Source organism: Pholcus phalangioides, unplaced genomic scaffold (assembly GCF_987345545.1).
Source record: "Pholcus phalangioides strain wild (caught in Gottingen) unplaced genomic scaffold, Ppha-v1.0 ptg000002l_1, whole genome shotgun sequence".
In the NCBI taxonomy this organism is placed as follows: Eukaryota; Metazoa; Arthropoda; class Arachnida; order Araneae; family Pholcidae; genus Pholcus; species Pholcus phalangioides.
Window position 1 is genome coordinate 14,546,706 of NW_028301595.1, and position 19,906 is coordinate 14,566,611.

Sequence of the window (19,906 nt, forward strand, 5' to 3'; positions counted from 1 at the left end):
CTTATAATGTCTGATGCATTGCTTATAATGTCTGATGCATTGCTTATAATGTCTGATGCATTGCTTATTTTATTTATTTACAATAACCTCAGAAGGCATGAAATGCACTTATACTGGAAGAAAAAAAAAAAAAAAAATAATAATCAGTACGGGAAGCACTTCGCATACGGAGTCAGGTCGAAATCCCCAATAGTGGAAGCAAATCTTGCGTAGGAGGCACATACAAGTTCTGATGGAAGACTGTTCCATATTCTTGCCACACGGCATCTATATCCTTGGAAAAAACAATCCCCTTCTAGCCATTGGTATTCTTATTTGGAAGCGATGCCTACGTAGGTTACCTCGCCTGTCTATGATCTCAAAGAAAGGCTCTCTCGATGGTAGATAAACAATTTGGTGGACTAGTTTGTAGCACATCTTCAGATCTGCAGCGATTCTACGCCATTCCAGTGAGTGTAAACCCAGAACTTGAAGTCTCTGGCAATAAGATAGACCGCTCATGCCAGGTATTCGTTTAGTAAACGACCTCTGTGGCTTTTCGAGGAGCTGTATGTCCTTGATTTTGTAAGGGCTCCATACTTGCGAACAGAACTACAGAGTCGGGCGAACGTACACACAGAAAGCATATGACAACGTATGCGCATCACACTTACGGTATGCCGTACGTAACATATATGAAATTCTATTAGTTTTGCAGACTATGCCATGATAATGATTAGTGAAATCCAGAATGCGGCTCATTGCAATACCTAAATCCACGCATGTATCCAATTGCTGTAACGTTTCATTACCTAGTTGGTAATATTCAGGATCGGTGCGTCTACCTAAATGCATTGATCCACTTTTTGATGATGAAATAGGTAGCTTATACTGACAACTCCACTGGAAAAGTTGTTGGCATGCAATTCTTAAGCCCCTAGTGTTTTCCACTGGAGAGAATAACTTCACGTCATCAGCGAATTGCAATAGAGAGATGGGTGACACAGCCTGAGTAATATCGTAAGTGTACAAAGTAAATAAGATCGGGCCTAACACCGATCCCTGGACAACTCCGCTTGGCACCTGACATTCTCTAGACATCACGCTGGCTACGCGAACTTGATGAACTCTGTCTGACAGCAGTTCTTGAATTATCCTCACAACTTTATCCGGAACCCCCATGCAAGCTAGCTTCCTCAGTAGTAGCAATCTGTCTACTTTATCAAATGCCTTTTGGAAATCGACGTAAATTACATCAATCTCTTGTCCAGAGTCTATAGCACTCTCCCATATAATGTCTGATGCATTGCTTATAATGTCTGATGCATTGCTTATAATGTCTGATGCATTGCTTATAATGTCTGATGCATCGCGTGCTGTATTGCTTATTATAATGCAGTACGTATAGCGTATCGTGCTGTTTCGCTTACTGTGGTACATTGCTGATTGTAGTGTGTTGCGTATTGTTATGCATTATGCATTATAGTGAATCGCGTGCTGTATTTCTCATTGCAATGCAATGCTTATTACGTATTGTGGTGCATTGCGTATTGGGCTGTATTGCTTATTGTGGTGCACTGCAAATAATTGTGCATCGCTGATTATAGTGCATCGCTTTTTTTTTTTATCGTATTTAAGTGGTTATGGTGTAGTGTGGTGCTTATTGCGATGTATAGTGATGTATTGCGTATTGAGCTGTACTGCTTATTGTGGTGTGTGCTGCGTATAATTGGGTTGTAGTGTATCGCGTGCTTTATTGTTTATTATAATGCAGTACGTATTGCGTATTGTAGTGTATTGCGTATTATGGCGTGTTGTGGTGCATTGCGGTTTGTGCTGCATTGCGTATTGTGGTGCATTGCGTATTGTGGTGCATTACGTATTTAGTATCGTGCCTATTGCTTATTACGCTGGCATTGCTTATTGTGGTGCACTGCAATATGAAGAATTGCTGATTGTGGTGCATCGCGTATTTTATACATCAATGCATTGTGGTGCACTGCAATATGATGCATTGCTGTTTGTGATGCATTGCATTTGTTATGCATCACGTATTGTAGTGCATCGCGTGCTGTATTGCTCAATATGGTGCATTGTTGTTTGTGGTGCATTGCATTTGTTATGCATCACGTATTGTTGTGCATCGCGTGCTTTATTGCTCAATATGATGCATTGTTGTTTGCGGTACATTGCATTTGTTATACATCACGTATTGTAGTGCATCGCGTGCTTTATTGCTCAATATGGTGCATTGTTGTTTGTGGTACATTGCATTTGTTATGCATCACGTATTGTAGTGGATCGCGTGCTTTATTGCTCAATATGGTGTATTGTTGTTTGCGGTACATTGCATTTGTTTTGCATCACGTATTGTAGTGCATCGCGTGCTTTATTGCTCAATATGGTGCATTGTTGTATGTGGTGCATTGCATTTGTTATGCATCACGTATTGTAGTGCATCGCGTGCTTAATAATGCAGTGGTTATTGCTATTCTGCTCTATTGCTTATTGTAGTGCACTGCAAGTAGTGGTATAATGCTGGTTTTAGTGCATCGCATGCTGTATTGCTTATTATAATGCAGTCGTATTGTGTATTTTGCTGTATTGCGTATTGGGGTGAATTGCGTATTGTGATGCTTCGCCGATTGCAGTGCGTTGCTGATTTTGCTGGTTGCGTACTGTTATGCATTATGTATTGTAGTACATACGTGCTGTATTGCTTATTGTAATGCAGGGCTTATGTGCAATGCTTATTATTGTGCTTTGCTGAATGTGAGACTTCGCGTATTGTGGTGGATTGCATATCATATTGTATTGCTTATTGTGGTGCATTATTGATTGTAATGTATTGCGTATTGTAGGGCGTCACGTTCTGTATTGCTTATTACAATGAGAGCTTATTGCAAGTAGTGGCACATTCCACATATTGTAATGCATCGCAAGCTGTAATTTCTTATTGCAACGCACATCGTATTATGGTGGATTGGGTATTATTGTGCTTTGCTTAGTGCGATATGTTGCGTACTGTGGTGCATTACATATTGTGCTGTATTGCTTATCGTAATGCAGTGCTTATTAGTATATATTGTAGTGCATTGCATATTATGGTACTTAGCCTATTGCGATACATCGCGTATTGAGCTGTATTGCGTATTGTGGTGCATTCCTTATCATGGTGCACTGCAGTTTTGTGCACTTATTTTTCTGTATTGCCAATGTTAGTGTATTGCAGTTTGTGCTGTATTTCTCATTGTGGTGCACTGCATATAGCGGTAGTATTGTGCTTTATTGCCAATCACGGTGCTTTGCATGTTGAAATTCACCGCATATAGTAGTGCATTACTTATTGTGTATCGCCTATCGTTGGGTATAACGTATGTATTGCGGTGCATCGAGTATTACGCTGTATTTATGATGGTAGTGCTTTTCTTATCGAAATCAGAGTGGGAAACTGGCAATTGAATGAATATTTTGCAGGCTTTCGAAGTGCCTGCTTTGCTTGATAATTAAAGAAGATGTGATGAGTAGTTAGGTCCATTGGAGGAGTTTGGGTGGGTTTGGTCGCCGAAGCCGTCAGATAAAATAAATATTCTTATTCGTAGATGTAATTATCGCAATGTAATTTCTGAGTTGAGGAAAGATAATTTTAATCGTTGACTTGAAATAATAAAAGTCAAGTTGGCTTCGTTGAAATTACGTGAAAAAAACGGGACATTTTTGCAGATGAGTCGGGACAGTGAGATAAAAATCGCCAATTCTGAGTCCGATCATTTCTTTTCCGCACAACGGTGATACTTGCACGACAGGGAATTTTTCCCCCCTGAATATTCTGAGGGAAAATGGACTACTTACTGACGTCACAAGCAGACTGTGCAGGCCTTCTATCTGGACATACGGATATACGGATAAACCAGATACACGCGATCGTAACAATTTTGGATGCCGAAAGGCCGGATTGATGGTGGCTGATTGGCGAATTTCGTGTTTCCATCCAAAAATTTTTTTTTTTTTTTTTTTTTTTTTTTTTTTTTGCGATTTGACTGAATGGCGACAATTTGCACAACGCTTGTGACGTCATTTCACGGGTCAAAAAACGAAAGCAAAAATCGCGGGAAACAAAAATTTTTCGGGTAAATTCTTTGGGAATAATTTGTTTCCTAAATGTAATGTCCTTAATTTCCCCCCCCCCCTAAATGTAGGGATATTTTTGCAATCACAGGTGAATTTCCGGAGATATAAAAAAATTTTTCGGGAGTCCGGGAGATGTATTAGAAATTCGGGAGACTCTTGGCAGCTATGAATTATTCAATCATTACATTCCACGCATAGTTAGATAAATTGATGAAAGATGGCGGCACTGCATAACAAGCATTACACAGAAACAGACTTCTGGTTAGGTTCACAACACATAGGCCTACATGCGCGGCTTTCAGCATGCCCCATCTCACCTTCGACTACCTGCTAAAATCTCTTCATTGCGACAGAGCGAGAGATCAGTGGGCCATGATCTGGTTATGAGGAGGAGGTCCGTTATTTCTCCCATGTATTTACAGGGCGTTTCATAAAGTCGTAAATAGTTTGAAAATTCGTTAAAACTGAAGGATGTATTTGTGAATGCACTTTGCGGAAAAGTTATTCTCAAAAAGGGGGATTCTTTTTATACAGAAAAGAATTTGGTTCAAATTGTTGTCCATAGAGGGCTTGGAAAGAAAGTGAATCGCTGGAAGTACGCAAACTATTTTTCTCATTCCCACCAGTTCATGGTTGTAGAAAGGTTGAACACACTGTACTAGAGCAGTGTTTCTTCACCATTTTTTGCCCGTGGCCCCCTTTGAACCATATTTTTTTCTCGTTTCTCCCCTGTCTTACCCAGAGTCTTCGACCCTCATCTAGAAGCAAGATCCTTCATACGTATTGAATTGATTTTTTCAGTGAATTTATACTGAACGAAAATTTTGCAAATAAGATTGGCCTCCAGACTACTGGCCTAGAATTTATTGAGCTCCCCGCTAGTCAGAGTTTTATTCAGGGCCGTCTCAACATCATGGGTCCCCCCTAGGCAAAGTGATGCTATGGTTGTCCCGCACTTAGATGGAAATAAACAGCCTACATATTTCCTACTTATTTTAAAAATTTATTGTACCAGACTATTTATTGTACTATCATGAGGTGGGGTCACTTGGACATGAGACCCCGGGGCATGACCCCTGACAAGAGTGGGACTAACAGAGTTGCAGCCCGGGGACCTAAAATATGGGGTTTTCAACATTTTCTGTTTTTTCACACTATATTTAATATATAGAGAGGTCTGTGAAAAATCTAGCGGGGGGCCTGTGAAAAACCCCCATCCTAGGGAACCTGCTGCAAAATGTAGGCGGTGAGGCCCGGATGGATCCATGCTCTAAAATGGCCGATTTTATGGGTAGTTATGTTGGATTCTGTATAAGTGTAGTCACTAATATAAAAAAGTTTTATTTCACCTTATTTTTTCTTCTCAGAGAGCTCTCTGCAGCCCTCCAAACAACCTGTTATGGCCCCCTTGAAATATCCCAGTACCACTGGGGGGACGTATGGCCCCCGGTTGAGAACCACTGGTCTAGACAACTTCCGACACCTTTGAACTTTTTTTTGTATAAAATTTTTGTTCACTATAACCCATCACCCGACCCTTACGCTAGCGTTCAGCGACCTTCTGTCTTGAAGGGTGGGGGAACCTGTGCAGAGCCAACACCATCTAGAGCAGGCCTCCGTGCGAAGCTTTGACGTCACTGATGTTCATATATATGAATTAGCATCATCATCCCTGTAGCGCTTAGAAATTCTGATGATCTTGACATTACCAGCCAATCAGAGTCAAGCAACTGTGACGTCATAGAAACGTCACAGTAGCCCGCGAGGCTACCGTAGCTTTTGATCCATTTGGCGCCACCATATTCCCTAGAGACATTTAATAATGGATATTCTAAATTTAACTTCAGTTCGGCAATCAGGATTGATGCAGTGGGAAGTTCACGGGACGCTCACAACGAAGGTTATGAGTTCGAGTCCCTTCGTAGTCATCCAAATTTTTTTTCTAACATCTTCGTATGAAAAGTTTAATTTCTTATTACATTTAATTTTTTCTTTTAACCGTTGCACGGGATAAATATGATTTATTATATTATAATTCACCACCAATTGTCAGATGCACGGGAATGAGTGGGAGGGAGGGAGGGGGGGGGGTGTTCCCAAACAGCGAACTTGGCGATACAATGGGGGGGGCCACCCCCGTATAATAAGTTATCGTTTCAATGGGGGGGGGGGCACTCCCGTATAATAAGTTATCGTTTATTGAATCACTAAAAAATGTTTTCATTTTTTTTCTGATTTAATCCAAATGTGGTTCAGTTGCATCAAGTTGACAATAGTAACGGCTCGCGAAGCGAGCGCCCAGCGAAGCTGGGCCCTGCTATCATTTATTGATTCATAATGCTAATAGATTCATTAGAAAACCAAACATAGAAATTGTGTTTCGGCAAGCCACTGTATTTATTGCATGTCAATATAATTATTATTATATAATATATATCATTATTATTATGATCGTTATAGTATTATAGTATTGTTAAATTATATCATTGTAATATTATAGTGTGAGCAAACGAGACGTAATGACAAAATAAAAGCGAAATCGTTAATAAACGCTGGTGTTTGGCGATAAGTTGCCAAACGTAACAGCAGGAGGTACACTTTACACATACGGTGATGTTTCTATAACGTCACATTAGCCTGATTCTGATTGGCTGATAATGTCAAAAATATAAAAACTTAGAATTTCTAAGCGTTAGTTCATCATCCCCCCTCAGACTTTCACGTCTACCTCTGCCTGAGTATATCCAATGACTATAGATGAAATGGACTTCTTAAGTGACGTCACGAGCTTCGAGCTGAGGCTTTGTGCAACAGATGGCGTTGGCAGAGCCGTCTCAATATCATGGGTCGCCGGTCAAAATTTACTGCTTACCCATTTCCATGGCCGAAAAACTCCAGAAAAAATAAATATAATTATAAATCTTAACCTTCTAAATCTCGAATTTATTTTTTTGGTCTCCCCCCCCCCCCCCCGACTTTTAGCAAATATTTGCATATTTCCCGATGTGTGCGCGTGTTGAATTTTGGTAAGTATTTTACATTTTGCTTAACTTTCCAGGTCGCTGGGAGCAATACCCGTGCGTAGCTAGAAGTAACAGCTTATAGTTAATTGCATTTGAAAAAAATCATAGCGCCCGATCTCTCACCATGTACTGGCTGAACTGTACTTGGCTGAAGTTGGTTTTCTGTGGTTCCCAACTTCAAGGCGCAAATGCGAGCCGATCTCCCCGTTAAAAAGTCTCGCCACAGAGAGCAACAGTCCTACAACGATAAATCATTGAATCATAACACTTCACTCATAGTTAGAAAAACTGGTGGCAGATGGCAGCACTACACATAACAAGCATTACACAGAAACAAACTTTACGTCAGGTTGCACTACATGTACACGCACATACATTCCCGCATGTACCGATTCGTTGGGGGTTCCGCGGGGGGTTGCATGTGTGGTGTAGTAGGTAGGGCCTCCAAAAATGGCTCGGGGATCCATGATGTTCTTAAGTCAGCCACCTCGTTGGGCAATTTGCCTGTTGTGGCGTTGTATTTGTATGTATACTCTTTATGGGATGACCAGAGGCCCTGGGCTGTCCAGATGGGCTCGCTGGATGTTTCATCTCTCGAGGATTCCAGTTCAAACCCCACCGTTGCCACAGCGGTGGTTCCCAACTTCGAGGTGCGAATGTGAGCTGTCCTCCCCAGGCTAATCTCCTACACCGACTTAGGAAGAGGGCCAGGATTCAGAGTATGATGTAATTGGGTAGAAGGTGGCCGAATGGCCCTAACGGGAAAAGGGATAACTTAACCCACCGGACATCCTCCAGGATAGTAGTGTAAGAATAAGTATTCTGACCTTTGATACAGGAGGGAAAAGAAGCTGCGTAGCTCAGCTGGCCCTTTTTGGGAGAAGAGGCTAATATGCTCACCGGAATATTCTAAGATCTTACCTTGACGATGAACATAAATGGAATAGAAGATATTTAGCTCGGCCGGCCCAATAAGGGAAAAAGGCCCATAAGCCAAAAAGGCCCATAAGCCCACCGGTTTCCATTCGAGGATTTGTTAGGATGAGGGCCCTGCAAGTGGAGAAGTTGGATACTTGTGTAGTCAGGCCAATGGGGCCCTGCACCCCTGTGAAGGAGAAAGATACCCGTGTGGACTGGTCACAGGGGCCCTGTAGGTGAAGAAGACGGATAACTGTGTAGCCAGGCCCTACACGCAATGCAGTGAATATCTGAGGAACTGTTGAGAAAAAATTGGCATTACTACGAAACGGATGCGCCGTATAGGCGTGTGTCGTGAAGCATCCAGATGTCTGCAAATGTTTTGTGTATAACTATTTATTGTTTCGATTTACAATGAAGCTCCGGAAGGGGCGGGAGAATTCGGTAGTGGGGAGTGATGTGGGTTTTTGGGTGGCTGCTGTTGTGGGACTTGGCTGAGGATGTTTAATTGGGGCACGAACGTCCTGGTGGTGCCGGGCGGAGATGCTGGGCTATTGTTGGGTTGAGAATGTGAAGGAGGCAGGGTGACGAGAGAGTTGGCGAGGGGCGCCCTGGGGGTTTGGTTGGCTTCGCTTAGCTGATACACCAGTAGGTTTTCCCGGCACGTCCGCGGTCTTATAACCACTGTGCTTAAATTGCAATAGTGATAGAGCCTGGACGTGCTCGGTTTATTCTGTCCTCCCCATTAAAAAAGTGTCAGCATATCAACAGCTACACGATATTTCCATCATTACACCAGGCCCGTCATTTAGTGGCGCAACCGGCTTTTGAAAATACACTAAAAATGATATATTTATACACACATATGGAGTACATGTGCTTTGCCCCCCCCCCCCCTGAAAAAAAGTTGAAATGACGGCCCTGCATTACACTCCATTCGCCATTTGAACACAATAGCAGCACTACAGCAAGCATTGCACAGAAGCAAATTTCCCAGCATCATGGCCCAAGACTTGTGGTCTAGTTAGGATATTTCACCTGAATTCTCTGAGAGATAAGAATATTCATATACATTTTTTCCACAGCTCCCCCCCCCCCCGAATATTCCCAGAACCGCAAAGGGGCGGGGGAAAGGATCATGTGTTCCACTTTCGAAAAGAATTCTGAACACTGCTCAAAAGGAATGAAATCCATTAAAAAGGCAAAACGACACAATTGATTGTAAAAATAGTTTTTATTATTAACGGACCAATTCCATGAAGAAGAAAACAGCGATTTTTTTTCTCTTCAAAAACATAACCAATGAACAGACGACACAGAAATTAAAGATTGGGTGAAATAATTTTTCAATAAATTTATATCACCATTACAAATGTCAGAAACAGGGCAAGGATTTCTATGCAGAATATCATAAAAAAAATATAATAATCATAACTATTATTATTATTAAATAAGGTGTAATATTCAGCAACAACGATGATGGATGAGAGTATTCGTCGGTAGACATCTAAAGACGTAACAAGCAAAAAATTAAAGTTTTTATCTCGAGTATTAAACGGAAATACATATAATCCATTTTATACAAACCGTTCTCTTTTTTTGTGAAAAAGCTTTCTTGTAGGATATAATATCATGTAATAAATTTATTGAATGATATCAAGTAAGAAAAATAGCAGTAACAATAGAAGAATTAGAATTTCAATGAAGCATTTTTCTCACACCACACGAAATCTAAAACAATATCGGAAGGAAACGGCATAAAACTAATACAATTATTTTCCCATTTAAAAGAACACAATTTCAAAAAAGAAACATAACTCTAGGATATACATAACAATCATTATTACGAAAAAAAACAACACATTTTTCCAACTGAATTTATGTAAAAAAACCGACAAAAAACGAGAAAACAAAAATCTTCAAAGTCATTAACCTCAATAGCAATTAAAATAAACTGTTTGAAAATATTTCAACTATACATTGCTTATTATTGAATAATAGAAGAAAGAATATCAGTCTCAATTTCGTCATTTAGAATTCTGCCAAAAGTCTCCTTCGACATCTTTCCCGGTGAGTACGATCGTGTAAAAACCGTCGTCTTGCCTTCCACAGAAAGCTGCCCACAGCTCCATCTCGGTCTTGGACGCGTCCCTCAGGACCTCCAATGCCAGGGACTCGTCAAAATCGGCAGGCAGATTACTTATGATGCAAGGGGCTGCAAACGGAGGAGGCAAACTGAAGTCGAACAGCAGAGGTTCCAACGATAGACCTTCAGCTTCCAGACACTCACCTTCATCTACGAGGAACAGCAGGGGTTTGCCTTCAGTCTTTAGAACGGTGCACCTCTTCCACATGTCTTTGTGATCTATGGCATACAGGCCGGTATCGCTCGCCTGTTCCGCCGTTAGAGCCCCGATGTTATTTTGGTACACACACTGCATCCTGTCCGAGAAAGTTTTCAGATCTTTAAGCTGATCCATCCTCTGCACGTAGATATGAAGACCAGATTTCGAATCACAACTCACAGACGAAATTCTGACCAGATGTTTTTCTAAAGATACGGAATGGGCACGTAATTGCAGAACAAGGGAATTCTCAGATATCAACTGCTGCACGATGTTGTCCTCGTCAATGAGCTTCACCTCAATTGGACAGCACTTCCTGTTAAGGATGTTGATAGGAAAACTCTTATTAAGCAGATAACTAGAAATTTTCTCTCTTGCCTCTGGTTCAAAGCATTTGACCCTTGGTAGGGTACAGAAAAAGCAAAATGAAGGTCTCAAAAATTTATTGGGTAAAATTTTCAAACTTTTTTCATCAATTAGTTCTTCATGTCCATAATCTACAGAAAGTACTCTAGCCTTATCATCTTCGAAATTCAAAACAATTCCTCTCTTCCACTGACCGTCGAACAGCGCCAGACATGCTTGCAAAACCTGAGGTTGCTCATCCATTTCTTGGTTACAATGGTCTTGTATTTCATCATTCATTTTTTCTAAATGGCACACATTCTCTGTTGGCACCAGGCAGAGAATTATGTTAGAGTATCGATCTACTTCAACGTGCAAAATAGTGACAATATCGTCATCCTTCAGTGGCCTCAGATGCTTGTTTTCAGTTGTCCCATCAAAATGTTTGGCAATTGAATCCTGCCTTTGTTCACAAGATAATGGATAACACTGATCATCAGCATCCGATGATTCGTTACAGTCAAAATTATCCATACCCACATCACCTCCTTCACTATGCAATGGAAGATCCCCATTGCGTTCTGAATGTGCTGCTACAGTCTCTGCCATTTTAATAGCATTTGAATTTTGTTGAGTCGAGGGTTTGGTCATTTGATCATTTGTCACAAGTGAAGTGTTTGATATTTTCTCCTCGAGATCTTCAGAAATGTGCGATGAATCATCTATTTCAGGAACATCTGTTTGATCAACAAAAATGGAATCAACTCTCTTCCCGTCAACAGTCACAAGCAACTTATGCGCATCTTTATCAACGTCGAAGTCAGTGACCACACATTCGAGATGCTTGTGCTGTAATAATTTAGCCAACTCTTCTTGTGCGTGTGTGTTCTGAAGCATGATGCCAGGAATATGACACTTTATGGAGTAAGGAGATCTGTGTCGAAAGCGGTCATCTAAGACGTGCAAGTCAGAAAAGTGAACTTCATGAATGGAACCCTGATCAACACATACAACTAGTGCAATTTTGTTAAGTAATTCCTTGACTGATATGCGATACCAATCAGAATTGATTTTGGCCACATATAAACTGTTGACTGATACATCGCCACATTCATTTGAGTCTTTACCGTCATAATATTCCTGCAACAAATTCTGGAAGACCTGGCGTTCCCCCAGGAGGTGGGAAGGTGTCAAATAAAAACAGGATGAATCATCGAACGTGATTCTGTCAGCCTCTGCTTCAAAATGCGATAAATCCAGATGTCTGGGATAGATCTGTCGTACAAGATTATTTCTGGAGAGAGAGTGCGTGATTTCAACATCAGATGTTGTGAGGCTTTTGACACATCTACTGTTTTTGTAACTATGACTGGGAATTTCACACAGGACTGCTTTGAATGTGCTTTCATACTTCATGAGTTCATCATGAACGGCTTCTTCAGACCCTCTGACGATGCTGAAACCAGACAAGCAACATTCAACAGAAAATGGGGGAAATTCCATGAAAGCTGGAAGCAACTCCCTGATGTCTGATTGCGATACTTCTTCTTCGCTGCCATAGTCCACAGATTTCACCAGAACTGAACTTCCAGAATACTGTACAATTATGGCCCTGTACCAGAAATTATCCTCGGGAAACCTTGCAACACAACACATTCCTTCCCTGATTACTGGTAAGAGACGTTTCAGATCACAATACTGACTCTGCAAGTCCACTTGTTGCTCGGCCAGGATGTCTTCAAGCTCAGATGGAACGATGTATACCACGAGGCGTTGCTGATCAGTTATGACGTGTTTGAGCTCGCCGATTATTTCACCAGATGCTGGCAACGTTTGCAGTGGAAAAGAATATTCCAGAGACAACTGATCATCTACAAAAGCAATTTGTAGATTGTCTCTGAAAACCTCAGGATCGTGCAGATGGTCAGTTTCTTTACTCGCATTCTCTATGATCTTTTCGAAGACATCGACACCATTGTTCATCAATCTGACGGAGTATGGTGGATCCTCGTTACTCACGAGATTGATCTGAATCTCCATCTTAGAGTCAAGTAGTGATTCGAGCTCTTCAAGAATCAACTGTTCTTGATCGACGGAATAAAGTGATTCTGGAAGATGACATTCTATTGCCAGAGGTGGGATTTCGAGATGCTCTGACTTTGCTTTGAACAGAGAATAATCAGTCTTTAATTTGAACAAATTTCCATCATCAACTGTGAGCAGAGATATCATGCCATCTTGTACACTTTCGACAAGTACTCTACGATAAGAATTCCCCACTTTGGCCATGCATGGCATTCTCTCAAATACCTCGTTAAATGGCAAAGGTTCAGATTGATCGGCTGATTGTAAAATTTCTTCTATGCAAGATTCATCTTTCAAGCATTCATTCGGAGTGACAAAAAATTTATTACAAGAATGAATGGAAATAATTTTTCCGCAGAAGACTGGTTTCACTTCTCTAATTGCATATTTCACTGTTGAACCAGTAGATGGAAGAGATTCCGGTTCTTGATTGTCTAAACTGAAAAATTCATCTTGGAAATCTTGGGCATCCTCCTGGAGCATATCGTCACCACCTTCTGTCCTTGTTTCTGAATGAGAAGTCATGCATTTAAGTTCATTTTCAGAGTCATTTGCATCTATTGGTAGTACAGATTCCACTTTGTTTTTATCACCAATTTCTTCTTGAATAACAGATTCTGCAGGTTGAAATCCATCACCAGTTTCGTCTGACTCCTTCGCACCAGCGATTTCTTCAGCTTTCCCATATCCAGCTGAATCGAGTCCTTCGTTTTCAAATTTCTCGGCATCTATCGGTACAGATCCCACTTTTATACCACCAATTTCTTCTTGAATAACAGATTCTGCAGGTTGCAATCCATCACCAGTGTCATCTGATTCCTTCGCATTAGCAATCTCTTCAACTTTGTTATATTCAGCTGAATCAAGTCTTTCGTTTTCAAATTCCTCTGCATCTATCCGTACAGATTCCACTTGGTTTTCATCACCAATTTCTTTTTCGATAACTGATTCCACAGGTTGAAACTCATCACCAATTTCATCTGACTCCTTGGTATCCACGATTTCTTCAACTTTTTCATGCCCAGCTGAATCAAGTCCTTCATTTTCAAAGTCTGTTTCATCTATTGGTACAGATTCCACTTTGTTTTCTTCATCACCAATTTCCTCAGACTCGTTGACAAATTGGTGGTCATCAGATGCTTTTGTCAAAGAGGCTGTAGCATCTGATATAGATGCTTCTTCTGCAGTTTCTGGAGGAACGAAAACATCTGTGATGATGCCTTCTTGAGCTAAATTCTCAGCAATATCAGCTATAGTCACTGAAACTATCGTTGTGCTAGAATCAACAATCTCAACATCCAGACAAGATTCGACTTCAACCAACTCTTTCAGTTTTACCAGCATAGCAGGTTCTCTTCCTTCTACCAACTGCAAGTTATGCATAGTGCACTTCACCGCAAAAGGAGGATGTGCAAGGAGATCAGTTTCCAAGGCCTTCACGTCAGATACTTCAACCGTATCTTCGTTTCCATAATCTACAAACAAAATTGATACTTGCGTGCCCTCGACCTTGGTTATTATCGCGCGGTACCATGTATCATCAGCACTATATATAGCAGCGCAAGGTAGGCCAGGAAGCAAACATTCTGGTTCAATATCAGCTGCTTCAGAGGAATACACTTCTCTTAGAGATTCAGACACAGCATACAGATCATCCTCCCAATCAAGAGCGGTGAGGAAAAATTCAGATGAAGAATGAACGTGACTAACTTTTGCTTTAATTTTTTTCGTTTCAAAATATCTGACTGGATATGACACACATTCCTTGGTTGCCATACTCTCTGGCATTGTGCTTATGGCATCACCCGAAGGCTTGAATTCGCTGCAATATGTGGCCAATCCTTCTTGTACCAGTTTATCCGAAAAATCTTGAATTTTTACACATAATGGAATCTTGTCATCAATGATTTCAACTTCTAAAGTAGTTTGCAATTCCACCAATTCTTGAATCTTGGCTTTCAACTCTTCTTCTTTACCATTGATCGATTTCAGATTCATCATACATTTGACAGCGAATGGCGGATACACACAAAATTCTGATTCTAGAACTTTTATATCTGACATATCGATCGTATCAGTGTTTCCATAATCAATAAACATGACAGTGATTTGGTCTTCAATTTTAGTAATAACTGCCCGGTACCATGCTTCATCTTCGCTGTACTTAGCAACACAAAGTTTACCGATCCGCAAGGAAGTCTCGTTTTCTTTATCTTTCTCATACTCCTCATTCAGATATTCTACGAACTCTAACAGCTGTTCTTCCCATTCCACAGCCATGATAAAGAATTCTTCATGCGTCTCAACGTGTGGGATTTTGGCCAGCACTTTTGTAGTTTCGAAAGTCCTTGAATACAAGAAATTGTCATTTGGCAAAGTTTTCAACATAACATCTCTTGATTTAGTAACGGTTTCAGGTGTTTCAGAATATTCTGCTAAATTCTCTTCCACTAAATTATTTTCTAAATCAATTATTCTTACCGGAACTGGAATCTCAGTTCTTCCACAAACTTCAATACTCAGAACAGTTCCTGTGTCTATCAGTTCCTGCATTTTGCTTTTCAATTCAATGTCTTTGCCATCTTTTAGCTTCAAATGGCCCAATTTGCACTTGATTGTAAAAAGCGGCTGCATAAGAAAGTCAGGTGTAATTTTTTTGATATCAGAAAAATTAACGGTATCCTCATTCCCAAAATCAACAAACCTGACATTTACATCTTCACCAGCAAGACCTACTATTATGGCTCTGCACCAAATGTCATCCTTGCTGTACTTAGCTACACAAGCATGACCAGGTTCTAAACACGTCTCATTTTCAATAAGTTCAGCATCATATGCTATACAAAGAGCTTCCGAGAGAGCGTTTAGGTCATCCTCCCATTCTTTGGGAACTATGAAAAATTCTTCGAAGGAATTTATATGAAACATTTTGGCCTGAAAGCTATCAGTTTCAATGTTTCTAGTCAGATATATCATTTTTCTTTTTTCACTTTCACCTCCAGCATCAGCCAATGAACGATCAGGTAGATTTTGCTGAGAAGTAGAACTTGTTGCACATTTGATGAACCCTTTGTTTTCCAAAACCTGAAGAATATCTTGATCACCCTTCTTGATAGAAACGGGAACTGGAATAGATGACTGACCAAAACACATCATAAGAGGCTCTTCAATAAGACTGTTCATGATATCTATAGCTCCATCATTCCATTCGTCGCCCACTGGAGAAGCATTCTGGAGGAAAGCTGGAATAGCATAAGGAGGTTTTCGCAGATCTTCTATATCAAGCTGCTTGAGAGAGCTCTTTGTCACACAGTCATAATTCCCATAATCAACAAAGTATACTGTTATTTCCTCACCTATGAACCAAAAATATATACATGAGAAACATATACATACACAATAAATTTATGGTAAAACTTCAGATAACTATTTTGCAAGACGTGAAAAAACTTCAAACAAATTTTGATTTGATGAACTAACAATAACTCCAAACACAGATTAGGACTGGTCAATAGGAGGTTTTACATATTTGCATATTTTTCAGAACGTCAAGTGATCACAACTAAACAGCCAACTGTTTGTTTTCTCTCATTTGCGTTATTTACCGTTATACAGTAGAACCTGATAACTCAAAACATGTACAACTCGAATACCCATTATTCTCATGGTTGGCACAATATCAAATTCAATGGGGAGAAACCTCTCTAAAACTCAACTCTGCTCAAGTTCACAATTTGTTCTGTGTTATCACAACTAATTTTTCGAAATTGCCCATGCGTTGGCCAACTCTATAAATTTTTCAAACATTGCTCTAGAGCAGAAGTCTTCAACCCATGGTTCAAATGTGTTGATAATCATAGGTGAAAGGAGGATTTTCTAGGGAAGGGGAGGTCATTTTTTAATTGCCAGTTCAAGAACCCCCCCCCCCTGTTGCGTAGTACACTAGTGGAGGTAACAATAATTAAAATTACTTTGAACAGAACAAATATAATGACAACAAAAATTTGAGACTAAAATTAAAGAATTTGCTATAACGAATACTGTTATAGAAAAAATCTCGTTGTAACGAAAACCTCTCAAATCATTAAATAAGTTTACATAGGAACAGAGTATTGCAAATTAATATTACGAAATAAAAAAATCCTTTACGATTTTTTCTTACTATCAAGATTTAATACTACTAAACTATACATGCACTTGTCCACATTCCTCTGCAGAATTTCTAATGAATTGGTACATGTTGGAATGTGCGAGTCCATGCTATGAACCTAATGTGAAGTTTGTTTCTGTGTAACGCTTGTTATGTGTAGTGTACTGTCATCAATTTTTCTATGAGTGAAGTGTAATGATTGAAGATTTTACCGTAGTAGTACTGTTGCTCTCTGAGACAAGACTTTATAAAAGGATATCAGCTAGCATTTGCGATGATTCACATTCCAGATTCAATAGCAACGCTGTGCATTTGATACATTAAAAGAGCCCTCATAACTAAATCAGGGGAACCTGGAGCCTTGAAACTAATAACTCTTTAAGGAGTTTTTAAGCACCATACGAACCCTGAAATCACAAATATGTGTGAATATCTGAAATTTTTGAGCAAGAGGTGTTTGAGAGTGAGCTAGATCAAAATTTTTAAGTGAGGAAAATAGAAAATTTTCCAAATCTTTCACATTCACTAAAGACTCTGCAACAAAGCTGGGCTGAAAGAGATTTTGGTAATGGGATAAGTCTGGCGTTCATGCTCAATCACAAATGACAGATATTTTGACACACTATGCTCTTTTTCACCCTAACTCGAGTTCCATATTTTCTTTCTGAAAACATTTAATCGGAGGAAACAATTTTAAAAACTTCAAAACACATAGTTGCTGAAGAAAAAACTTGTGTTTACCGCACGGCTGTTAACGAATTCAATAACGATTATACAGGAATTTCTGCAACCAAGATTATGCCCCTGATAAATGATTGTCGATAAACGCTATGTAAACAAAGTCACGTCTTTGCCAGTTGCTTAAATGCGGTCACCAAGACTTTTTACGGCTGCTCGATGGAAATAACCATAGCTGTCCTCTATGGGTGTTTTCTCTAATGACGACGAAAGTCATTGATGTCACGACAACGTGAAAGCTCACGTGAAATCTAATTTTCTGCCAAAATCTGGAGAGCAGGAGGAAGGATGAAAAATCTGGAGTCTCATGCCTAAATAGGGGAGAATTGGCAGGTCTGTAGTCAGTATAATCAGAAATGCACTTACGAGCTATTTTTTCCAATATCGATCAATTATGTAGGTAAAAAATAGTGATTGCCAAAAATTTTGACAATCATAGACAAAGGAAGAATTGAACCCCCCCCCCCCTATTGCGGAGTACACCAGTGGTATTAACAATGATTAGAAGGAGGCAATGTAACAAAAAGTTTGGAAACTATGCTGTAGATCAGTGGTTCTCAACCGGGGGCCATATGGCCCCAGGGGGGCCCCAGGATATTCCAGGGGGGCCACGAATGAAAATCTTGCACAAGGGGAGCCACGGCTACTGATACGGGGCCACGAAGAAATTTGTGACATTACTTTTTTTTATTCAGAGTGACTAAAAAATTTAATTTCAAACAAAATGCATAGAATATATTTTTCGTAATTTTTCCCCATTCAAGTAACATTAACATGAGCAAGAAGGAAATAAAAAAAAAGTGGTTCATGTAATCTCGGTGGTTTCACGACTTGGGGGTGATAGTAGGCCCTGACACAAACTATAGAATAGGTTTAAGCAAAATGGAATAACTGTGAAGACAGAAAATTTTGTGTGTTCAGACTTTTCATTCAAAAAGGGCTGCCATAAAGAAAACAGACAAAGATTTTTTGACCATTCATTGAAATTGTTTTGAGAGTGCTGGTAGTAAATGTAATCCAAGAAGTAGATGGGTAAAAAATGAAAGCTTGTAAAAATAACCCATCGTTTTCATGCAATTACAGACGGATAGTCATCTAGTTTAGCACAAAGCTATCTTCAGCCAGCACTGAGTGGTCTGATGGGGAATATATTTATAAAAATCGAATAGGGAATGATTATGCTCTGGGGTATTTTTTTAGGAATTTTGAAAGGGGGTGCCAATCCATTGCCTCTGCTGAAAAGAAATAAAGTCGAATTCAGTTATAAAGAATTCAGTTATATCTTCACAGGATAAGTGATGATGGCTCACAAAAATAAGTGCTCTTTGAAGGATTAAGTTATCTGGCATTTATTAAGAATAGTAAAATAATTCTAGAACAAAAAATTTTCTACTTCAAAAGCCGGTGGTCACGCACATTTTGCACGGTAAACAATTATGTGCGGCTTTCTTCTGAAAAAAAATCAGGTTTATCTCCAGGTGCCCTTCACCGAATCCCTATCAGCCTCCTGGCAGGGTCGCCAGTAGGGGCGGCACATGAGGCTTCGCACCCGGACGGCAGGTAAGCTCGAGCCGCCCCTGTATTAGGACTTCCTCCAAGATTGACACCACATCTTTAAAGTTTTTTTAATCGATACTGTAATGCTTCCTTTTAATGCCCTACTACTGGCCTGCAGCATCCTAAATAATTTCAATGCAATTTTCTTATCCCGCAAGAACAATATTTTGGACATTAGAAAGAAAATTCTAAAAAGGCGTATGACTACATTTAAAGCAATTTAAATCAGTGTATTAGAGACTCACTGCATCTGCTGATTTCTAAAAAAAGTGCAATAAATTCTCACGTAAGTCTTCACTTTGAAATGTCCATAACTCTCTCAATGCGTCTCTTTGCATCTGTCAACCTAAAATTTATGGTTTTTAGTGTTGATAATACGCATGCAAAACCAATTCAGCGACGCGTTTTCAAAATCTGCAAAAACTGCTTGGATTTGATAGTTGGAAATGATGTCTAAATGCCGAAGATTTGGAGTTCAAATCAAAATGAAAATATCAAGTAATTGAAATTGTGCTTCGTATAAATGAAATATTTTAATATTGAAAGAGCTATATATATAGAGATTAATCTCGTGCCCGTAGTCATACGTCTCATAAATGTGAAATTTTGTCATAAAACTGAGAGTGAGGCACGAA

The 19,906-nt window shown here is 39.8% G+C and overlaps 1 protein-coding gene across 1 annotated transcript in view; it reads right to left on the bottom strand.

Annotated features, from left to right (window-relative positions):
- Positions 1–9,266: 9,266 nt before the first annotated feature.
- Positions 9,267–19,906, bottom strand: part of LOC149089447 (uncharacterized) — a 34,942-nt gene continuing 24,302 nt past the window's right edge. Inside the window, exon 5 of the mRNA XM_089238571.1 lies at positions 9,267–16,182. Coding sequence (XP_089094697.1) covers positions 10,079–16,182 — 6,104 coding nt within the window. The 3' untranslated portion in view covers positions 9,267–10,078. The remainder of the gene's footprint in view (positions 16,183–19,906) is intronic.